This window comes from Calypte anna, chromosome 13, assembly GCF_003957555.1.
Source record: "Calypte anna isolate BGI_N300 chromosome 13, bCalAnn1_v1.p, whole genome shotgun sequence".
Lineage (NCBI taxonomy): Eukaryota > Metazoa > Chordata > Aves > Apodiformes > Trochilidae > Calypte > Calypte anna.
This window is the reverse complement of record NC_044259.1, coordinates 7390839-7410258: the sequence shown is the minus strand read 5'-3', so window position 1 is coordinate 7410258 and position 19420 is coordinate 7390839. Positions and strand designations below refer to the sequence as shown.

Here is a 19420-nt window from a genome sequence, read left to right as displayed (position 1 = left end):
CAATCTGAGTATCCCAAGTTGACACTAAATAAGAGGAAAATATTTCTCCATCTCATTAATCCAGCATTTGAATTAAAGTTGGGATTGGAGAGAAACCTCGTGTCTCTGCTGACAAAGACTTTACATGCTCCTGCAACAGAATTAAGACTGCTCTGAAGCAGGAGAAAGACCTGAAAGGGGAAATGTCCCACCTGCTTTCCCCAAAGTGATGGGAGCCAACACTGAGCTGTGCTTAGTGGGGCAGCCTTGGATGTGGCTCCAGCCCGTGGCTGCCCTCAGTCTGCTGCAGGTCCATCCCAGGACACACACTGGAGCTGCTGGGGACACCAGAGGCCACTAAATTTGCTTACATGGAGTTTCCAGAAGGCATGGCACAGGCTGCAGGGGGCTGGCTCCTCACCTACTCACCTGCAGTGCTTGAGGAGAGGCCCCACTGGTACTTGTCTGGAAAAATGTAGGTGCAGTTGAGGTGCCCTGGGACAGGAGAGTTGTCGAGGGTGACCTCTGGATGCCCTTGACTGCTGGTTTGGAGACTGTCCCTCATACTTCCTGGCTATTGCCAGCTCTGCCATGGTGCAGATGGGCAGTGGGGTTGGCAGCAGGGTGGGCACAGAGCCCTCTTGCTTTCTGGTCCAGCCCAGCCAGGGGCACAAACCCAGCACAAACTCTTGGCGTGAGGGTCTCCACTGGCCTCCTGGGGATGGCCTCTGGTTCCACCATAAACCCCTGGCAGCTCTGAGCTCATCTGGAGATGAATACAAACGTTAATGCTCTGTCCTGCCGGCAAGCAAAGCCTCTGCAGAGGCAAAGCTCCTTGCAACACGCAAGTATCAGCTGCCTCTTTGTCCTGTAATTGAGACTGTATTTCTGCTCAAGCTGAGGTCAGAGTTGGTTCATGCTTTAAAGCAAGCCAAGGAGGCTGTCTCTGAGCAGGGGCTGTTCAGCTTCGGCTTTCAGGTGCAGTTGCCTGCCTGGTGCATCTGTGGGGCAGTCCTGGTGCCAGAGAGGATGCCCAGACTGAGGCTCCTGCTCCCAGAGGCTGGAAGTCTGTGGCACAGGGGTATTTTCATAGCTGCCTGGGCATCCCTCTTCCTGGAGGAGGGGTTCATCAGACAAGTCACTGCTGGCATCTCGCTGGTTGGGTGTGCCACTGTGGTGTGCATGGGCCAGGTGTTTGGGCTGGAGGATGCCTCTGAATTTCTGAGCATGTCTCCCTGGGTGTTTGCTGGCTGCACACCAAGAACCCATGGCTGATCTTCCTACAAACTCCCAAGTAAAATTAGAACAAAAGTTCACTCCTCTCCCAAGGCAGCAGGAAATGCAAAGGGTGGGAAAAAGGAAAGTCAGAGCAGATGAGGTCCAGTGCCCACAGGCAGCCTCCCCATCACTGCCACCCCCTACCCGGGCAGGGGGCTGGGTCCTCCCCCAGAGCAGTGGGGCTCTGCTCTCAGCACTCAGGGCAGGGCTGGCGGTGCTTGGAGTGATGGATTCCCTCCAGAGACTCAAGTCCTCAGTGGCTGGACCAGTTAAATGACCTTTTCCAGCAGCGGGGGCGAGCTGGAGCCACAGCTCCATGCTGGGATGCCCTTCTGGGTGCCTGTGCAGGTGACTGTACTGAACTAAGGCTCTCCTTGCTTTTTCCAAGGGCTGATGCAGGCAGAGCTGAGTTTTCAGGCACTCCTGAATTGTGCTATCTGGGAACCTGGGAGCATCCACTGCCAACCACTGTCTCAGAACAGCTGCATGGCAGTGCCAGGGCACTCCTATCTCTAGGGTACCCAGTGAAAGCAGCTCAGCAGCATTAGATTGCAGGAGTTTATTTTTATCAAGCCCTGTTGCCAATGGGGACATGTCACATCTGTGGAGTTGATCAAAAGACGTCCCAAGCACTGGTGTCAGCTGCTCCTTGTGATCTCAGCACCAGGATCTTTTCCCTTGTGGCATATCAAAAGGAGCAGGAGAATTTGACTGCTTTTCTATTTTTAATTGAACACACAGACACACACACATATATATATGTATGTACAGCTTTTCTAAAAATAAAGGCCTTTGCCTGTGTTCCCATGGGAAGATTTGGGGAGAAGGGGGAGCCAAAGTTGTTGCAAGACTTTTTCTGGAACAGGCACAAGAGCAGTGGCAGAAAAGCAGGGAAAAGCCACAACAGGTAAGGAACATATCTGAAGGACAAAGGACTTCTGATCCCAGAGCTACCTGGGATGCCCCTGAGCAGAGGGGACAGGAGGGCTGGGGAGAAGTAATGTCTGTGTTCCCCCGAGCTGCCAGTGATGAGGACAGGGACCTACATGCCCTCTGACCACCTGAGGAGCAAAGGTTATTGCAGGGCAGGTTTGAAGAGCCCCAGCTTTGGGAGCCCATGAGAACTATCCATATATATGTGCACAGAAGTGTCCTTTGGTGTGGCACAGGGCATCCTAAACCTGGTGGGGATCACTGGCACCCACTCTCCTCAGCCTATGGGAAGCCAATCAATAATCACAGATTATCCCAACTACAAAAAACCAAACCAAAACAAACAAACAAAACAAACAAAAAACCCACTGTCTTTCCCATCCCTGCAGCTCAGTTTCAGTTTGAAATCCCTTGTTCTCCTGCCTTTTCAGCCTCTCTCACATGCTCAGATGTTTACCTGCTCCAAAATGCATTTGCTCTAAATAAACCTGCTTCTCTCATAGCCAGAAAACTCCCCCTGGGCAGCCAGTACTGGGAACAGTTGCACCAGACCTTTCCCCTCTGCATTTGAGCCTGAATAGCAGAGGCAAATCCAAGCATGATGTGAGGCAGCAATCAGCAGTGCAGGCAGGACTGGGCGGGGGGCTTGTGGTCAGACAGTAGATGGGAGCCAGGCAGAAGTGGGGGGGGTCCCAGCTTCTTTCTGTGGTTAAATGGAGATTTTTAGCTCAGTTCCTGAAGCTCCCATTGACCTGTGTGCACCCAAACATCAGTTTGTTTCCATGCTGCTTTTCTCACCCTGCCTGTGCAATACTGGATTGCCTTGGAGGTGCCCCAGGATGTGCAGCTTCTCCAGGGTGACTGTCCCCATGCAGTTTGGTGGGGATGGGGACAGGGTACAGAGCAGCCACACTGACTGGTGTGAAGCCACCCACCTGAGTCTTGCTGCCTCATGTGCACCCAGGTCTCTTGCTTCTCTCTGCTGTCCCTGGGGCAGCTGGATAAGGCTGGGTGACACCATTTCTGCAGGCAGAAATGGCTTTGGTTTCCCCTGAGAGTCCCAGCAGCTTGCTTTACCACAGCCTGGGTGTATGTTCTATGTCCTGAGCTGCTGGCCAAAGGGGACAAGGCTCTTCTCATCCAGGCGCTGCTGTTTTGATGCCTGTGCAGCACGGGATGCAAGAGGGGGAGCTTGGTGGCCATTTCAGTAACCAGCAGTGCCAGTGCCAGGCTGTGCAAACTGATATGCAGTGAAGAGGTGCTCTCTGGGCTCTCCAGTGCCATGTAATTGCTCCTGGACCCACTTACCAAAGCTAATTTCAGAAGAGAGCCTGAGTAAGGGGCTCAAGTGTAGACAACTGCCTGAGGAGAGCGACCATCTCCGTAGCTGCTTCCTGTCCTCTGGCCTGGGCTCACCCCTTCCTCTTCTCTCCCCAGTACGAGGTGTCTGGCGAGGAGCACCTTTACTCTGACTTCCCTGAGATCGATTTGTCCCAGCTTGATGCCAGCGACTTCGACTCAGCCAGCTGCTTCAGCGAGCTGCAGTGGTGCGGGGAGCACTCGGAGACCGACTCCAGCCAGTACAGCACTGATGACTCTGAGCTCTTCCAGGTACCCCTATCCTCCTGGCACAGGGGACCCGAGGAGGCAGGCAGGAGAGGGAGTGAATGAGGGAGGATGGAGAGGACCCACGCAACTATTAATAGCTCCTCCCCAGCTGATAATTGCTCTGTTAATTTGCACGTGGGCTCTAAATGGGGCAAGCAGAGTAAGGCTGATGGGGGGGAGTGGGTGAGTAGGGGAAGGTTGCTGCTGAGCCAGCCCTCCTGTGATGCCTTATTAAAAGGGAATTGCAGCTGATGCTCAGCATGTCCCATTGGATTCCTGGGATGGCAGGGTGTGCCAGGGTAGCAGCGTGGGGGCTGTGGCATGAGGCAGATACATTCATTTCCCAGGAGCAGGAAGCAGCCCAGCAATCCGGCTCTGACATCCTCCCTGTGTTTGGGGCTGGCATCCCTCTGGCAGAGTGCAGCTCCTTTCTCTCCTCTCCTTTGGGCTGGGATGGTCCCATCATGGTGCCAGCACCTGGGACCAAGAGGTACAAAGCTGCTGAGGCAGAGGGTGCTCTTGGGCACTGGCAAGACCTGTCTCTGTTCCTTGGCACATTTTTGCCTCTCCTTGCTGTGGTGCCAGGGCAGGGCTGTGAGCACAGGCAGGTTGGAGACTGGGAGCTGTAGAGACCTCCCAGGGACCTGGGGCAGGGCAGGCTGGGCAGCCCACTTGCTTTTCTCAAAGCTCATGTTGTGCCCTGGATGTGCCCAACCTTAGGGTCTGGGGTCTTTATGCCCTGCTGAGCACTGTTGCATGCTAGTCACCAACTCTGAGTTACATTTGGGGAGGGAGGAGGATTTTTATTTAAACAAGTGGAAAAAAAGAAAATACAAGCCCCAATATTTTCTAACCTGGCCATAATAACAACCCTCTGGCTTTTATGCTGTGCTGATGCTGTGCTTGAAAATGGTCCAGTCCAGCTGAGGGACCTTCATCACGAGATGCATATTTTCCGCTGAACTTCCTGGGGAAAAGATAAACAGAAAAGAAATGTGAAAGACAGGCCCATTAGGAGCAGCAGAGTATGATGAAATGTATCCCACTGAACTTGTATGTACAGCAGTCTTGTGCCAATAACAGGAGGAAAAGAAATGGAGCCAAAAATGGAGCATCCTGCTGCCTTTCCCTGGAGCCTGCTCTAGTAACTGCCAGCAAGGTTAGGGCATGGAACAAAAGATATTTAATTTTCAAACAAGATGAGAGAAATGCAAGATGTGCAGTCAACAGTCCTTCTTGTGAGCCTGAATTCACCCCAGTGCTAATTTTATAGCTGATGGTAGCCTGTTTCTTTTTGGACATGGTTTACATTCAGAGTATGATGGAGGACCAAAAAGAAGGAAATACTGGCTCATTTCAGCCATTCTTCATCTCCTGCATCCTCTTCTGGGCTTTTGCACGGTATATCTAGGCTGGAAGGGGACTCATGGGGCTGGGAGTGCACTGGGAGGACTGGAGGAGCATCAATCAGCCAAGGCCAAGCCCAGAGGGGCCTGAGGGGGCAGGTTGGAGTGGTGGGCTGGAGGGAGACAGGAGCAGTCCCAGAAACTCAAATCTCCCATCAACATTCCCAGATCATGCTGTTCACCAAAAAAATAGACCAGGGGAGCTGTAACACAAGGCTCATCTCATTCTGGAGCCATGAGTGGGTCCCTTGCAGAGCAGCATGTGCAGCCAGCTTTAAGCATGAGGTCTCAGAGCCCCTGTCAAGCTGGAAGTGCCTGCATTTGGAGGCTTTCAGTGACAATGAAACCCATTCAGCTTGTTGCAAATTGTACATCTGGCCAGAGGTGCAGCCTGTGCCCCCCTAGGGGGGCTGTGCCCTCTTGTCTACTGGGCTGGGCTTATGACTTTCCATATTTTCTCTGCCTTCCTCGTCAGGAGAGATGTGAATAACTGGTTGTACCCTCTCAGGCCTCTTCTGCCTCATGGAGGGCAAGGAGCTGTGCCTGCCCCCTGCCTGGGCTCCCATCCCAGCTGGATGCTGCTCCCATCCCAGCTGGATGCTGCTCTCAGCCCTTCTCAGCAATGCTGGGATAGCCAGCACCATGGGGAGCTTGCAGTCCAAAGTCAGGAGGATTTGGACAAGGAGCCTTTTAATCAGGTTCTTTATCTGCTGCTGTTTGCCTCATGGTGGGGTGGAGGCAACTATGGGGGGAGAAAATGCTCTGATCCATTATTTTCCCCCTGGATATGCAGGGAGATGGACTGCTGCTCCTTTTCCAGTTGGTTCTTTTCTCCCGATCCCATCCTAATGCTGTGTTGGGGAAAAGCTCTCTCAGGTCCCCCATAGGTCACTGGAAAGTGTGAGTGCTAGTGTGGCACTTCCAACCCTTCTTCTCTACAGCCCAGCATCCTCCAGTCCTCTGCCCACCCTAACTTCCCCTCCTTTTTTTGCCTGCTCCTTTCAGATAATAGACAGCGAGAATGAAGCGCTGCTGGCAGCCCTCACCGAGACACTGGATGATATACAGGGAGATGACATGGGCCTGGCTGCCTTCCGAACTTTGGAAGAGGGGGACACACTCAACCATGCCTACACCTCGCCTGCCCCCTCCCCCAAATCCACCGCCCCGGTCATGGGGGGGCCATCCTCGGCCCCCGAGTTTGATGAGCTGTCTCTAGTAAGAACCCACTTCCTACTGTTTAAGGTGGATTTGGATGAGCCCCTGATAAGCCGGCTGCATGGGTATGATAGGAAGCAAAGGTCTGAATTTTTTCATTCTAGGCTTAAAAATCTCTTTAACCGTCAATACCAAAGCATATACTTGTATTGTATACGTATACATGTTCTGCATCATTGCTGTCACCTCCATCACCATCCTCACAGGAACAAGCTGTGTGTATACAAATATATCTATGCAGGGGGTGGGGGCAGGTGTCAAAGAGGCGGTGGCTGCTTTGGCAAGACCCACACCTGCTGTTAATCCAGAACATGGATGTGGGGCTGCCTCGGGGGGTCTCCCTGGTGCATTCCAGCCCTGTGCCCGTGGGCAATGGTGGCTGCTCCCACCTAGCTCTGCCTCAGCGCCCAGCTGCCCGCTGCTGTTGCAGGAGGGACAGAGGGGGCTTGGCCGGAGTTTCAGATAGCCCATGACCCCAGTTTTAAGTGGGAGGGTCCCACTTCCCTCTTCCCTCTTCCACCATTAACCCCTTCAGGGGCTGTGTGGCCTCCAGTGCTACAGATTTGTTGACTGGAGCATCTCTTTTGGTTTCCTGCAATGTGGGGGCTCCAGCCCCACTGCCCCTCCTGGCCCGAAATAACTGGCAGCCTTTGCAGCAGACCACCGCCATCCCCAGCGGGTCCCCTGGGATAGGGGCACCTAGCCCGCTCCCTCCTGGGGTTCAGGGTCCCCACTAGGGGACCTGGGTGTCCCCAGAATCCAGGGCTGTGGTGGGGAGGAGTGACATCCAGTGGTGAGAGCGCGCATTTCCACCGCCCACTCCCTGCGCGGGGGGGGGTGGCAGGGTGGGGGGGAAAGGGAGGGTATATATCACACACAATATGTATGTGTATATATAGGATGTATACGTTGCAGAGGTCGGGGAGAGAGGTGCTGGTAGCTTCTGCCAACAGGAGCTGCACGTCTAAAGCTGTGGGTGCCCTGGTTGATGTTTCCCAGCAGAGCCTGATTGGGGCACTCCCTGTTTCTGTCCCTTAAATGCCCCCCAGCCCCGTGCCTGCCCCAGGACTCGGTGCCTGCTCGGCAGCACGGGAGCCCCAGATCTGTCTCCTCCCTGCAGTCCCCAGGTGCCTACGCAGTCATCTTGCTGTTGAGTTGTTGTCGCCTTTGGTTGTTAGTGCGACATGGGTGGAATATGAAATGTTGCTGCTGGATGTGGGGTTTATTTTTTTCCTTCCCCTAAACAAACAAACAAACAAAAAAGGTTTTCCGTAGAAGAAAATGTTATGCTGACCTTGCCATCAGACATGGTGGCACCCTGGGTACCCAGGGAAAACCCCACTCCTACCGCCCATGGGATGTTGGGGAAGATCCTCAACAGGCCCCACAGGGGCTTATATTTTGCAAAATGCCTTGAAAGCTCATTAATGAGTCAAGGCCTTCTCTGGATGTTTCAGCTGAATGAACCTTTCATGGGGACCCAGCGAGCTGTCCAAATCTATCACTCATGCCAGTGTAAAGTCTCTGTCACCTAAGGGCAGAAGTGATGCAGTGAGAAGTCTGGATGTCACCATAGCTTCTTTGTGTCTGTCAGAAGAGGGGATTCCCCTGGGAAGTAAATTCTCACTTATTCGACCTGCTTGGGGAGACTGGTGAATGCTGCAGAGACAGCCCTGACCCCCTCAGGGCTGTGCATGGCTGGACACCTGCCCCCACAGCAACGGGAAGGTTGGAAATGCCTCCCTGCCTTTTTGACCCCTTTTTGGGTCAAATGCTCAGCAATGGACCAGCGCAGGTGTGAGCCAGGAGGCTGCGGCCCCACTGGCAGTTTCTCCTGCCCTCGCTGTGATGCCGACTCCTTTTCTTGCCACTTCTCTTTGCAGCTGAAGAAGTTGCTCCTCTCTCCATCACATGTGCCTCCCAGCTGTGAGGCTCAGCGGGATGGGAGCGCCCGGCGCCCAGGGACCCCCAAGTCCCGACCCGCACGGCCCTGCACAAAGGTACATCCTCAGTGGGCAGAGCTCCAGCCCCTCCCATCACTGAGCCCCTGGGAACTCTCCTAGAGGAGGTCACCAATGGATGGTGTTGGGGAGCATGGGCAGGCTCTGAGCTGGGTCAGGGTCTGGGGACATTCACTGATGGCAGAGTGTGAAGAGGGGAATGCCACAACCCACCCTGCCTGTGCTAGGGCTGCAGCTGGGGCTCAGCACAAAACCTTTGGGCTTTGTGCTGGGTTGAGAAATGTCTCAATCCCATTTGGACCCAACTCTCCTGAGTGTTGGTTTGGTAAAGTCCCTGGCCTCCCCATTGCCCCCTCCCCACTGACTCACCGCCCAAGCTGGGAGCCACGGACCAAGGAAAGATGGGTGTCACATTGCAGAGCCCACCCCATCACTTAAGCTGATCTCCTGAAACCAAGCAGAAGTTGCCATCAAAGATTTTTCGACTTGGCTCATGGTAATTGCGCAGTGCATTAGGCCCAGCAAATTAGATTGTCTGAGAAGAGCAGCAAATCCCTCCTGGCCAGAGGGAGATTATTGCATGCTGGTTGATGGAGGGGCAGCCCTTGGGCTGCCAACCCTGTGTGGAAACCTCCCAGGGCTTGGGGATGATTTCCAGGCAGGTCGGAATGCTGGGGGAGGAAATTCCCAGGTGTGGGGGAGTTCTGTTGGCTGGGGAGCTTCTGCCCCCTATGCCTGGTACTTGTGTCAGGTCACGGCTGCAAGGCTTGGGACTAACTTTCTCCTTTCTCTTCTCCAAAGGTGGGGGGTCCCCGGGACAGGAGGGCAAGTGTCCCGCAGGCACAAAGCCGCAGCTGCACCGAGCTGCATCGGCACCTCACCTCCAGCACCCCCTGCCCCCAGACCAAAGCCTCCCAGGTACCTGAGGAATGCCCCAGCAGTCTCCACCTCTCATCCTTGGGGGACTGTGCCCATCATGAGGATGACAGTGACTCCAGCGAGGACTCGCTGAGCTCTGGTGACTCGGTGACTCCCCCCTCCTTGGCAGAGGATGGCTCCAGTTGCCAGTTCTCCTGCAAGGGGGAGATGCACTCCATGGTGGAGCTCATCCGCTACATGCACACCTACTGCCTGCCTCCACGGAAGCTGCCTGCCCGTGATGCCACCGACACCAAGCCCCCAGCCTGCAGCAGCCCCTTCAAGAGAGCCAAACCAGACTGCTCCAGCAGTGCCAAGAGCCAGCTGGGCTGCACCTGGCAAATGGGTGGGGGCTGCAAGAAGCCCGGGGCATCCTTCTCCATCCTGAAGGAATTGCTGGCACGGGACCTACTGTGTGATGTCAGCAAGCCATACCGCCTGGGCAAGCCCGTGTATGCTGCCCTAGCCCGGCCACCTGGCTACCGTTCCCCAGTGCCACCAGCCCAGGACAGGGAGGATGCTGGTGGGAGCTGCACATCCAGAACCAGAACGGCGACGGAGAAGGGTGAGCCACAGCAGAGCCCTGGGGCCAAGGCAGAGGCACTGCAGGAGCCGGGTGGCCTTGAGGACGATGCTGGGAAGCATGTGGGCACCCCAGGCACAGCTGTGGGGAAGGTGACCCGTAAGCAGGAGAGCACCATTTATGCTGTCCGCCGGTCCAAGAGACTCAACCCTGAGCTTGGCCACTGGCTCTCCTTCCTAGATGAGCCACCCCCTGAGCCCTCCAGCCCCCAGGAGTTAGGGGACAGCTGTGGCCCCCAGGACACCCTGGCCTGCTCAACGCTGGACGGCTTCTCTGCCGAAGAGCCCGTGGCTGAAGTGGAGGTGGGGGGCATGGAGGAGAGAGACAGCGGGAGCATGGCACTGCTGGTGGAGCCCCAGCCTCTCCCCCTGAGCTCCCCAGGGGATGGCGAGGTGGGCGACGGGGCTGAGAGCCGGGGCTGTGCCCTCCCGGAGAAAGCAGGTGAGGGGGGCCGGGGGCTGTTGCTTTGCTCACCCTCCTTGGTGTGACTGCGCTGCTGTTCCAGTCTGTGGGGGATGGGGGCCTTCTGCCTCAGTTTCCCTGTCCTTATAACAAGATGAAGGAGTCAGTGTAGCTCTAACCCAGCAGGGACCGGGTTGCCCCATTCCTCCAGGTCCTTCTTCCCCAGGGGTTCACTTTGTGCCTGGTCACCAGCGTTCAGCTGCACTAGTCTCTCAGAATTGCAGCTATCCACAAGTGCTTGGTGAGCAGGGGTAGCTTCAGCCCCAGCAGCTTTAGCTCTCCTGCAGATGTTGCTGTCTCCAGGCCTGGGTGGGCAGAGGGACCCCGGCTCCCACTGTGAGCACCATGGGCTTTGGAGGGAGCACGGCTCTGCTGGTAACCCTGCTTCTCTCCCTGCCTTTCAGAAACACCCAGGTGTCTCATGCTGTCCTTGGCACAAACGTAAGTGCACACAGGGCTAACTATCCTGTGCTGGGGTTGAAAAGCTGCCTCGGTTTGTCTGGCTGGGCACAGCTGCAGTGACTGGGTGAAGCTGCCTTTGCGGGGCAGACCGAGCTGTGCAGCTGGGCTGGGGGGTGAGGGGAGCTGTGGCTTTTGCTCGGGTGCAAGGAGCTTGGAGAGCCCTTGGCCAAGGGCAGAGCATTTCTGTGTGCCAGAGGAAATATGCCCCAGAGCTCTGGCTGGCACAGGGAGGGCATACTGCTTGCCCTGATGCCCCTTGCATCCCCCCATGGGGTTACTCCATCAGGCACTAGGTATGGTGGGAGGGCTCACTTGTAGGCAGCATTTTCTCAGTTTCCTTTTGCTTTCTCAGTGTTTTGTTTTGCCTAAACTTTCTTCTTCTTTATTTTCTTCTCTTCTCCAGTGTCCCAACCTTTGGGAAGAGAAACTTTGAGCCGATGCTGACTGTGGAGTTGTGTGGGACAGCAGGTAGGACAGGCTTTTAATTTTTTTAATTTTGCAAAAATCCTTCCTGATATAGGGCAATTTTATCCTAAATTCAGCCTGGAGACTTTGGCTGCAGCCAAGTGTGCATGTTTGTCCCCAGGCCTGTGCACTGCAAATGCAGAGAACTTTCCATGCACTGCCTCCACATCCCAACACTGCAAGCTGCATCCTTCAGAGAAGCCAGTGCTGGGGAGATGTGTTTGGAATAGGGGGACAGTTAAGGGGGCCTCTGTATGAGCCAAGAGGGAAGGGAGAATTCTCTGGTCCCTTAGGGGGTCAGGGATCCTTTTTCCTCAAGCGCCACTGGATGGATCAGTCTGGGGGGCTGAGCAGCCTCCTTCCCTTGCAATGCTTGGTGCATCTCAGGTGTCAGGGTGGGATGGGGCAGGATGGTGGGGGCAGAGCTGACTCCTGCCCTTTGTTTGGGGGGGTTCAGGTCTCACACCGCCAACCACTCCGCCTTACAAGCCTGCTGAGGAAGACCTCTACAAGCCAGATATCCCCCAGGAACCAGGGAAGGAGGATGGAACAGCCCCCGGCTCTGGGGGCACAGGGGATGTGGCAGCCCCCAGGAAAGCCCCCAAGAAGCACCCTGAGAGGACAGAGCTCTTCGCCCACCTGAGCCGAGCCACCGGGCGCCCTGTGCTCCCCGAGCAACAGGGCATCCTCAAGCGGCCCTTCTCCCGCTCCTTCGGGGACCACGACTACTGCCAGGTGCTGAAGCCTGAGGCTGCTCTGCAGAGGAAGGTGCTCAAGTCATGGGAGCCCCCAGGCCAGGTGGAGATGGAGCACAAGAGGAGGGTCCCAGCCGCCCACTACCAGGGGCTGGACCCCAGTGGCAAGGAGGCAGGCATGCAGATGCTGTGGAAGGATGGCGTAAAGCAGCTGAGGGACCAGGAGATCAGAGCCAGCTTAACAAAGCACTTTGGCTTTCTGGATAGTGCTCTGGATGATGAGGACATGGTCTTCTGCAAGAGCCCCGAGTATGACACTGTCTTTGAAGACAGCTGCAGTGAGAGCGGCTCCCCAGTGGAGGAGGAGGAGGAGGAGGAAGAAGAGGAGGAGGAGGAGCACAGTGACACCAAGCTGTGTCTGCGGAGAAACCCCCTTTCCAGGACCAGTTTGCATTACTGTTCCCGGAGCAGGTCCAGCTCAGGGTCTTCGTGCTGCCGGTCCCGATCACCTGCAAGCAGGCGGACCTTCAGGTACAGGGGGCAGTAGAGGGGACACTTGGGGCTGGTTTTGCACCCTGTGTTTTTGCTCTGGGGTGTGTCAGTCCCATATTTGGTCTGCTAGCCCATGTAATAAAGATGTTGATTAATGAAAGTAAAAACATTGAAATAATTGGGTCTACATCAGCAGCTGCTAAAAACATCACCCACAGCCAGAGAAAGCAATGCTGGGGGAAAGCTGCCAGGGATTTTCATCATGATGGCAGCAATGGGTCATGGGCTGGGGCTGTGCCTGAGGAGGGATGAGCACTGGCTGGGACCCCCTGGGCATCTCGGACAGGACTTTCCCAGTATCCTTTCCAGTGTTTCCAGACCCCTGTCACTCCTCAGCTGCTGGTGCTTCCAAGCCTGTCTGCCCATGGCTGCAGACACCACGTGCCTTGGCAGCTCTCTGATGTTTGGAGTGTGTCTTTGGCGCTTGAAGCTTTCCCTGCTGGATCCTTCCCATCCCCCTGTCTGACCTCCTCTCCCTCGCTTCCCAGGTGTGAGAATGGCGAGCAGTGTCGGGGTGGGCAGCGGGGGCAGATGGAGAAGAGACGGGAAAAGGCCATCGTAAGTGAGCGGGAACCCCACGCTGGGACAGAGCAATCCCCAGCCCTCAGCTCTGGCTTCGTCATCCCTTGGTGTGAGGCCAGTTTAACCAAGGACATGGGGGTGGAGGGAGGGAGGGAGAGAAAAAAACAGATGTGAAGTGAAAACCACCAGTCTCTGGCAACACACAGAGTTCTGGGTGCCCAGAGCATCCTGCATCGGTGAAGCTGGCAGTAAGTGGGGTGAGCTGGGGGATCCCTGAAGCTGCTCAGCTGTTATAGATGTAGTTCTGCACCAGGAATGCTGCCTGTGCCCATGCCTGGGAGCTGGGTATGCTGCTGGGCATTTTTTTTAATTTTCTGTAGTGCAACTGAATTTTGCCCCTAGCAACCATCAGGAAAGTTTCCAAGAATCTTCATCAGGAGGAGTTAAAAAAGCTGCAGGAATGCAGGAGAAATTTAAACAAGAAGACGGTGGGGATGACTGCTGCAGCCTGGTTGTCACACTGTCCTAAGGGATTGGGGCATGGCTGTCCCCTGCTGCAGTGGTGTCCTGAGGCTGACACCCATGAGTCAGCTGGAGCAGAGACAGCTGGACCTCAGAGGTGCCAAGCTGTGCCCTCAGCATATTGCCCTGCTGCATCCTGACTCCTGGTGCTGGCTTCTCAAGGCTCTTCACTGGCCCTGCATTTCCAGCACCCATCAGCAGCACAGAGGCACGGGGCTCCCAGAACCTGAAACCTTTTCTTTGCTTTGTCAGGGAGAAGGACGGGTGGTGTATATCAGAAACCTCTCCAGTAGCATGAGCTCCAGTGAACTGAAGAAACGCTTTGAAGTGTTTGGTGAAATCGTGGAGTGTCAAGTCCTGTCCAGGACTAACAGGTGGGTGAGGAGCAAGTCACAGTCTGCGGCTCCAGCTGCTACCCTTCTCCTGCAACAGCATCAGTGCTGCCAGGCAGTACAGGGTCAGCCCTGTGTCCATCTCTGTGTGCCACTGATGTGGTTGTGCTGGAGGGGCACCATGCCAACCCACTCAGCCAGCTGAACCCAGGGGCTTGGCACTTTGGGTGAGGAGGTGCAGGATGTCCCCAGGTTTAAGGGCATGGGGAGGGCTGGAGGGGCAGAGGAACAGCAGGATGAAGGGCTGGCAGTATGGATGGATGGTGGGATGGACAGACAGGGTTGCAGTCCTAGAGAGAGCTGTGCCAGAGGGGTTGCAGCACCCATCAAACTTTGAATTCTTTCTCTGGTTGCTCAGGGGGGATAAATATGGCTTCATCACCTACCGGTATTCAGAGCATGCCGCCTTATCTCTGAAGAATGGCACCTCACTAAGGAAGAGGAATGAGCCTTCATTCCAGCTCAGCTCTGGTGGCCTTGGGCACTTCTTCTGGACCAGATACACTGACTTGGGTAAGAAAGCAGGAGCTGCTTTTGCCAAAGTATCCTGTGTATCAACACAGAGCTGTAGTGACACATTGTACTGCTGATGAACCCTAGCCATGTGGGGAGCCTAAACCTCTTTAGAGCCTGCAGGAAAAGCCTACTGGCTCTCCTATGGCTCACATAGCTGCTCTTAGCTCAGTCAGATGGCTTGGGTGACGGGGGGTAGAGGAAAAAAGCAACTGGCATGAGGACCCAGAGTGTGTTGGCTGCAAACGTAGGATCACACCTCAGGGCTGCTGGGTCTCAGCTAACCAGAGACCATCCTATCTCTGCTGCATTTCTGCACTGTGCTGGACCCTTTCTAGTCATTAGAGAAAGCAGTCAGCAGCATCTCATGAGCCGTAGAGATGTGGTTTGCTGCTCTGCAGAACAGACTCAGCATGCTGCACGTGGCATTTTTTGAGCCCAAGTCGCAAGTGTTCCCTGCTCCCTGACTGCCCTGTGTCCCTGCCATTCCCAGATTGCAGCGTGGAGGAGTCCTCCCCAGCTCCAGTGAAAAGCAAGTACGAGACCATGGATTTCGACAGCTTGCTGCAGGAGGCCCAGCTCAGCCTGCATCGGTAACAGCCTTAACCTTGGAGGAATACCTCAATACCTCAGTCAAGGCACTTCCAATATGTTTACGTTTTCAAAGAAATTATTCAGTCTGTGGAAAGCGAGAGAGCGAGAGAGAGCACGCACGCACGAGAGAGAGACTGCTGTCCCTTCCAATCGATGTTTACATTGAACAAAGCTGCTTCTGTCTGTGAGTCCCCATGGTGTTGATGTCTCACTGCCACACGTTAGTCCCCCCTGCTTCTGACTGGTTGTTTTAGGGTGAGCCTAGGAGCCCCTTGGCCCCACTCCCCAGTCCCAGCCCCTGACTCCATGCTCCCACTGTGGAGTTGCAGCTGTGTTCACCATAACATTTTTATGTCTGTAGTGTGTGATGATGAAATTGTTAATTGTGAATAGAATCAGGATTATAAACTAATTTTTAATAGAAGAGAGAGAAAAAAAAGTATATACTTAAAAAAATGTATTTATGGCTCAGATGTACTGTAATTCAGATTTATTGTACCGCTTCCTTGATTTTTAACTATGCACTGTAATGAGGCATTTGCCACTCAGCAAATGGGGGTCAGAACAGAGTCAAGGAGCTGGGGGTGTTCACCTGGAGGCACCCACCTCCCCCGCCTGCAAACCGGGGTGCTCAGTGGTCACGTTGGGGCCACCCACTTTCCTGTCGAAGCCATTCTTCTTGCTCACATGGTCTGAACTCCCTGGCCCCAGCCCAGATGGGTCACACTACCCAGATATTGAGCTTGGGTCTGGTGTGTGATGGAGCTGGCGGGCTGTGGAACACACACCAGCCCCACACCGTTCTCACATGGGGCCAGGCAGCTTTGCAGTCACGAAGGAGAGGGGTGGTAGAGAGTTGCAGTGCTCAGGGCCTGCGGGACTGATGCCTGCCAGCCAGCACTGCTCCTCCAGCCCTCAGCTGCCTTTGGAGCCAGGAGAGAGTGGCTGGGGGGCTGGAGCCAGCCAGGCTTGATCCAGTGGGTCCTGCTGGCACAGCCTGGGGAAACCTGTGTCTTTAGGTCCATGCAAGGGATCTGGCTTCTCTCCAGCTCCCTAGGTGTCTGGGAGACCAGCAGGGCCAAGCGGCTTGCTCCCTGCTCCCTTCCACCCCCTGCAAAGCAAGCGGCGTGAGAAGACCCTTCTGAGATCCCTGCCTGGCAGTCTGCCTGGCTGCAGAGAGGCAGTGAGGTGGGAGCTGAATGTCAGCCTCACCCAAAGCCCTGCCCCTGCTCTGTCCTGATAAGCCATACACTTCCCCAGCACCCCCTTGGCACCCAGGATCCATCCCCCCACGCCTGCTGGCACCCCATGGCATGCTGACCCACTCTGCCTCTGGATGGGGGCCCTTGGGGCTGCCTGGCAGTGCTTCCCCTTGGAATTTGTTTGCAAACTTGCCCTCCATCTCCAGGTGAGGTGGAATGGGGAGAGAGCCCATCACTGGCTGGAGCAAACCCCACTGCAAGCTTGCCAGAGGCACTGTTTTCCCAAGGGAGCAGGAATTTTGCTGCTCCTCAAGCCATCACCTTCATCATCTCTGTTTTTCAGACCCAGAGGCCACTAGGGATTCAGCCATTCTATGTAGATAGAATATTATAGCCTTAACTCTGCCAATAGCTAGATTAGAGTCTCCTGGGTTCTCCCCTCAACATGACTTAAGGGTTTTATTCACATTTCCCTGGAATGAGTACTATTTCTTCTTGTAGGGAGTATGACCAAAGCCTCCAGAATTGCACGTGAGGTGATGCCAAGAGCTTGAGTGCTGCTGAGGTGGCCCTTGGCCCCAGGGCTGTGTTTTGCAGCTGGGCTCAGATGGGAGCAGGATTGCAGGCAGCACTGATACCAGCACAGTTCCCTGGCTTTTTTTCTCAGCTTCCTGGGGTAGCTGTGGCTCTGATGACAACCAGCCCGGCGGTGTGAAGGGCCCACAGACTTCTATAGGGTTTGAACCGTAGGTCCCCAATCTGCTGCCACTGACAATCACTGTCAGGGAACAGTCCTTGTGCCATTTCAGTCTCAGCAGCAAGGTTCGTCGTCTCTCCTGCCACAAGGTCCCCTCACTTCTCATCCCACCTTAGCAAACACGAGTAGCTCTGGCCGAGACTGAGCATCTGCTTATTGGCAATTGCCTCATTGTAGCTTTGCCTTTTTCTGTCCTAGTATTTCCTCACAATGATGATGTTTACATGTGATTGCTATAGAGCTTACGTAGAATGTATATAGCGACACATTTAGGGTGGGTAGTACTGTCCTGTGCTGTGCTGTTTTTCAGAAAATGATCAATCAAAACAAAAACAAACAAACAAACAAACCACAAACAACAAGAAAAAAAGCAAAGTAAGTGGAATTCTTCCATCTCCTGCTCAGCCAGGGGCACTGAGCTCCCATGGCCGGGCCCTGCTGGGGATGCATCAAGCATGGTGGAGGAGAAGGGTTGGTGCAGAGCTGGGGGGCTCCAGAGATGGGGGAGCCCTCTCCTGCATGATCACTCAGTCACTTCCCAAGCATTGGTTTTGGTGTACCCAGATACAAAATTTCACATTGTTTTCCTGTGGCTGGGCACCCCGGGTCAGCCTGAAGCCTCTGTCCAGTTTCTGGATGTTGAGGTGGGTGCTCCGGAAGGAGAGGGCTCATCCTGCACAGAGCTGATCAGTACTGCACCTGTAGGGTAGGAAGAGATGCAATAAGTGGTTTTCGTGGTGCCTGAAACCTGTAAGTGGGTTTGGGGTTTTTGGGTTTTCTTTTTGTTTGGGGTTGTTGGGTTTTGGTTGGATTTTTTTTTTGGTTGGTTTTAGTTTGGGGTGGGTTTTTTTTTGTTGTTGGTTTGGTTTGGTTTTGTGTTTTGTTTTTTTTTTCCCTTATTAAATTGGAGTGGTTTGTTTCCCCTCCTCCCCCAAGAAATTTCTCCTCACTGTGGGCAAAAGGTGTGCAAGTCACAGGAGGCACAACTACGGCTGCAGCAGCCCTCTGCCACTGCCTGTGCCTGCCAGCCCATTGCTGCAGCAGGGAAAAGCTGTGGTACAAGCTGCCTGTCCCAGGGGCATCGTCTGCCTGCCCTGGAGCTGTGTGCTGCCTGCCCTGGCAGCTGCCCTCAACTGGAGGGTGTTCAGCTCAAGAAGCACAGGTCTGCTGGGTTTAGGATCTACCACAGGGTTTGTGGTGAAAAATGTTTCCACTTGATTTTTTTTTTTTTTTTAGTATTTCCTTTTTTTTTTTTTTTTTTTTTTTTCTGTTGTAATATTAAGGTGTTTTTAGCTCGCAGTGCCCAAGTCTGCAAAGGGGCAGGAGGGAGGGCTTGGGCACAAGCTACAGGTGTGAGCTCACTGCCTTAAGGGCCTGTGATTGTTTTGGATGCTGACAGGGAAGCAGGGCAGGAGCAAAGCGATGCCCGGAGAGCAGTCAGTGCCTTGAAGGAGCTTTCAGGGCTGAGGAGTGGGGATCAGCCCCCCCTCCAAGGATTAGCTTTATGTCCCATCCAGCTTTATGTGGCATCGTGGCAGGTGCTCCAGCATGGGTGCAGCTCAGGTTGGGCACCCTAAAAAGGGAACCCTCCTCCTCCGGGAAGCTTCCCTTCTCCACCTGAAGGGGCTGGAGCTGCGGATGGGTGGGAGCACTGCTTCAAAGAGAAACTGGGAGCAAAAGGGTGTATCACATTAGGCAATAAGGAGGAGATTTATTTTTTTAAAAAATACATAACAATTGAATGTCCCCCAGTAGTTTCCCACAGGTACTGTGGGGAAGTGCTGAATGTGAAGAGTTTCATGATAAAATGTCCCTTCGCTTTTTTTGCACAGATTTGCCCCAGAAAAGCTGGTTGTTCAGGGTGAGGTACCAGGTTTCTGGCTGGAATCCAGCAGGTCCTGGGGCTCCGTGGGAAGGAGCAAATATTTCTGGATGTCTGGGTTGAATGTAGAGGACAATCCTAGGTTTTATGTTCAGTGCTGCCCCAAAGAAAAGTTTTATTCTTATTCTTACTCAGCGCAGCTGGCTGAGCTGCACATTTTTAATGAAACAGCAGCTCAGTTATTATGTTACAGTCTGGAGTGTCTGATTTCAGCACTGGTCCATACAAAGGAGTGTTGCAATTGCAGACCAACACATTTTTTTCTTTTCTTTTTCCCTTTCCCCCTGCCACCCCCTTTTTTTGTTTTGTTTGGGTTTTTTTGGGTTTTTTTTGTTTTTTTGAGATATGCTGAATACTGAGATATATCGTTGGTCATAGCTGAGCCCAAACGCCCTTTATGTTCTAAGCGTTGTGGTCTATCCCCAACAATCTCAAGCAATATAGAGCCAAATGCAGCCTTTGGGTTTTATTCCTCTCCCCTTGCCCACTGTGGGGTCAGGGCTGGTGGTGGCAGCC

General features: G+C 54.3%; 1 protein-coding gene across 1 annotated transcript in view; it reads left to right on the top strand.

Annotated features, from left to right (window-relative positions):
• The window catches only part of PPARGC1B (PPARG coactivator 1 beta), a 42648-nt gene extending 27494 nt beyond the window's left edge, over window positions 1–15154 (top strand). The window contains exons 2-12 of the mRNA XM_030459036.1: window positions 3628–3801; window positions 6210–6422; window positions 8306–8422; window positions 9185–10325; window positions 10751–10787; window positions 11212–11276; window positions 11731–12499; window positions 13009–13078; window positions 13817–13938; window positions 14315–14469; window positions 14963–15154. Of these exons, the coding sequence (XP_030314896.1) occupies window positions 3628–3801; window positions 6210–6422; window positions 8306–8422; window positions 9185–10325; window positions 10751–10787; window positions 11212–11276; window positions 11731–12499; window positions 13009–13078; window positions 13817–13938; window positions 14315–14469; window positions 14963–15066 (2967 nt within the window). The 3' untranslated portion in view covers window positions 15067–15154. The remainder of the gene's footprint in view (window positions 1–3627; window positions 3802–6209; window positions 6423–8305; window positions 8423–9184; window positions 10326–10750; window positions 10788–11211; window positions 11277–11730; window positions 12500–13008; window positions 13079–13816; window positions 13939–14314; window positions 14470–14962) is intronic.
• Window positions 15155–19420: the final 4266 nt, after the last annotated feature.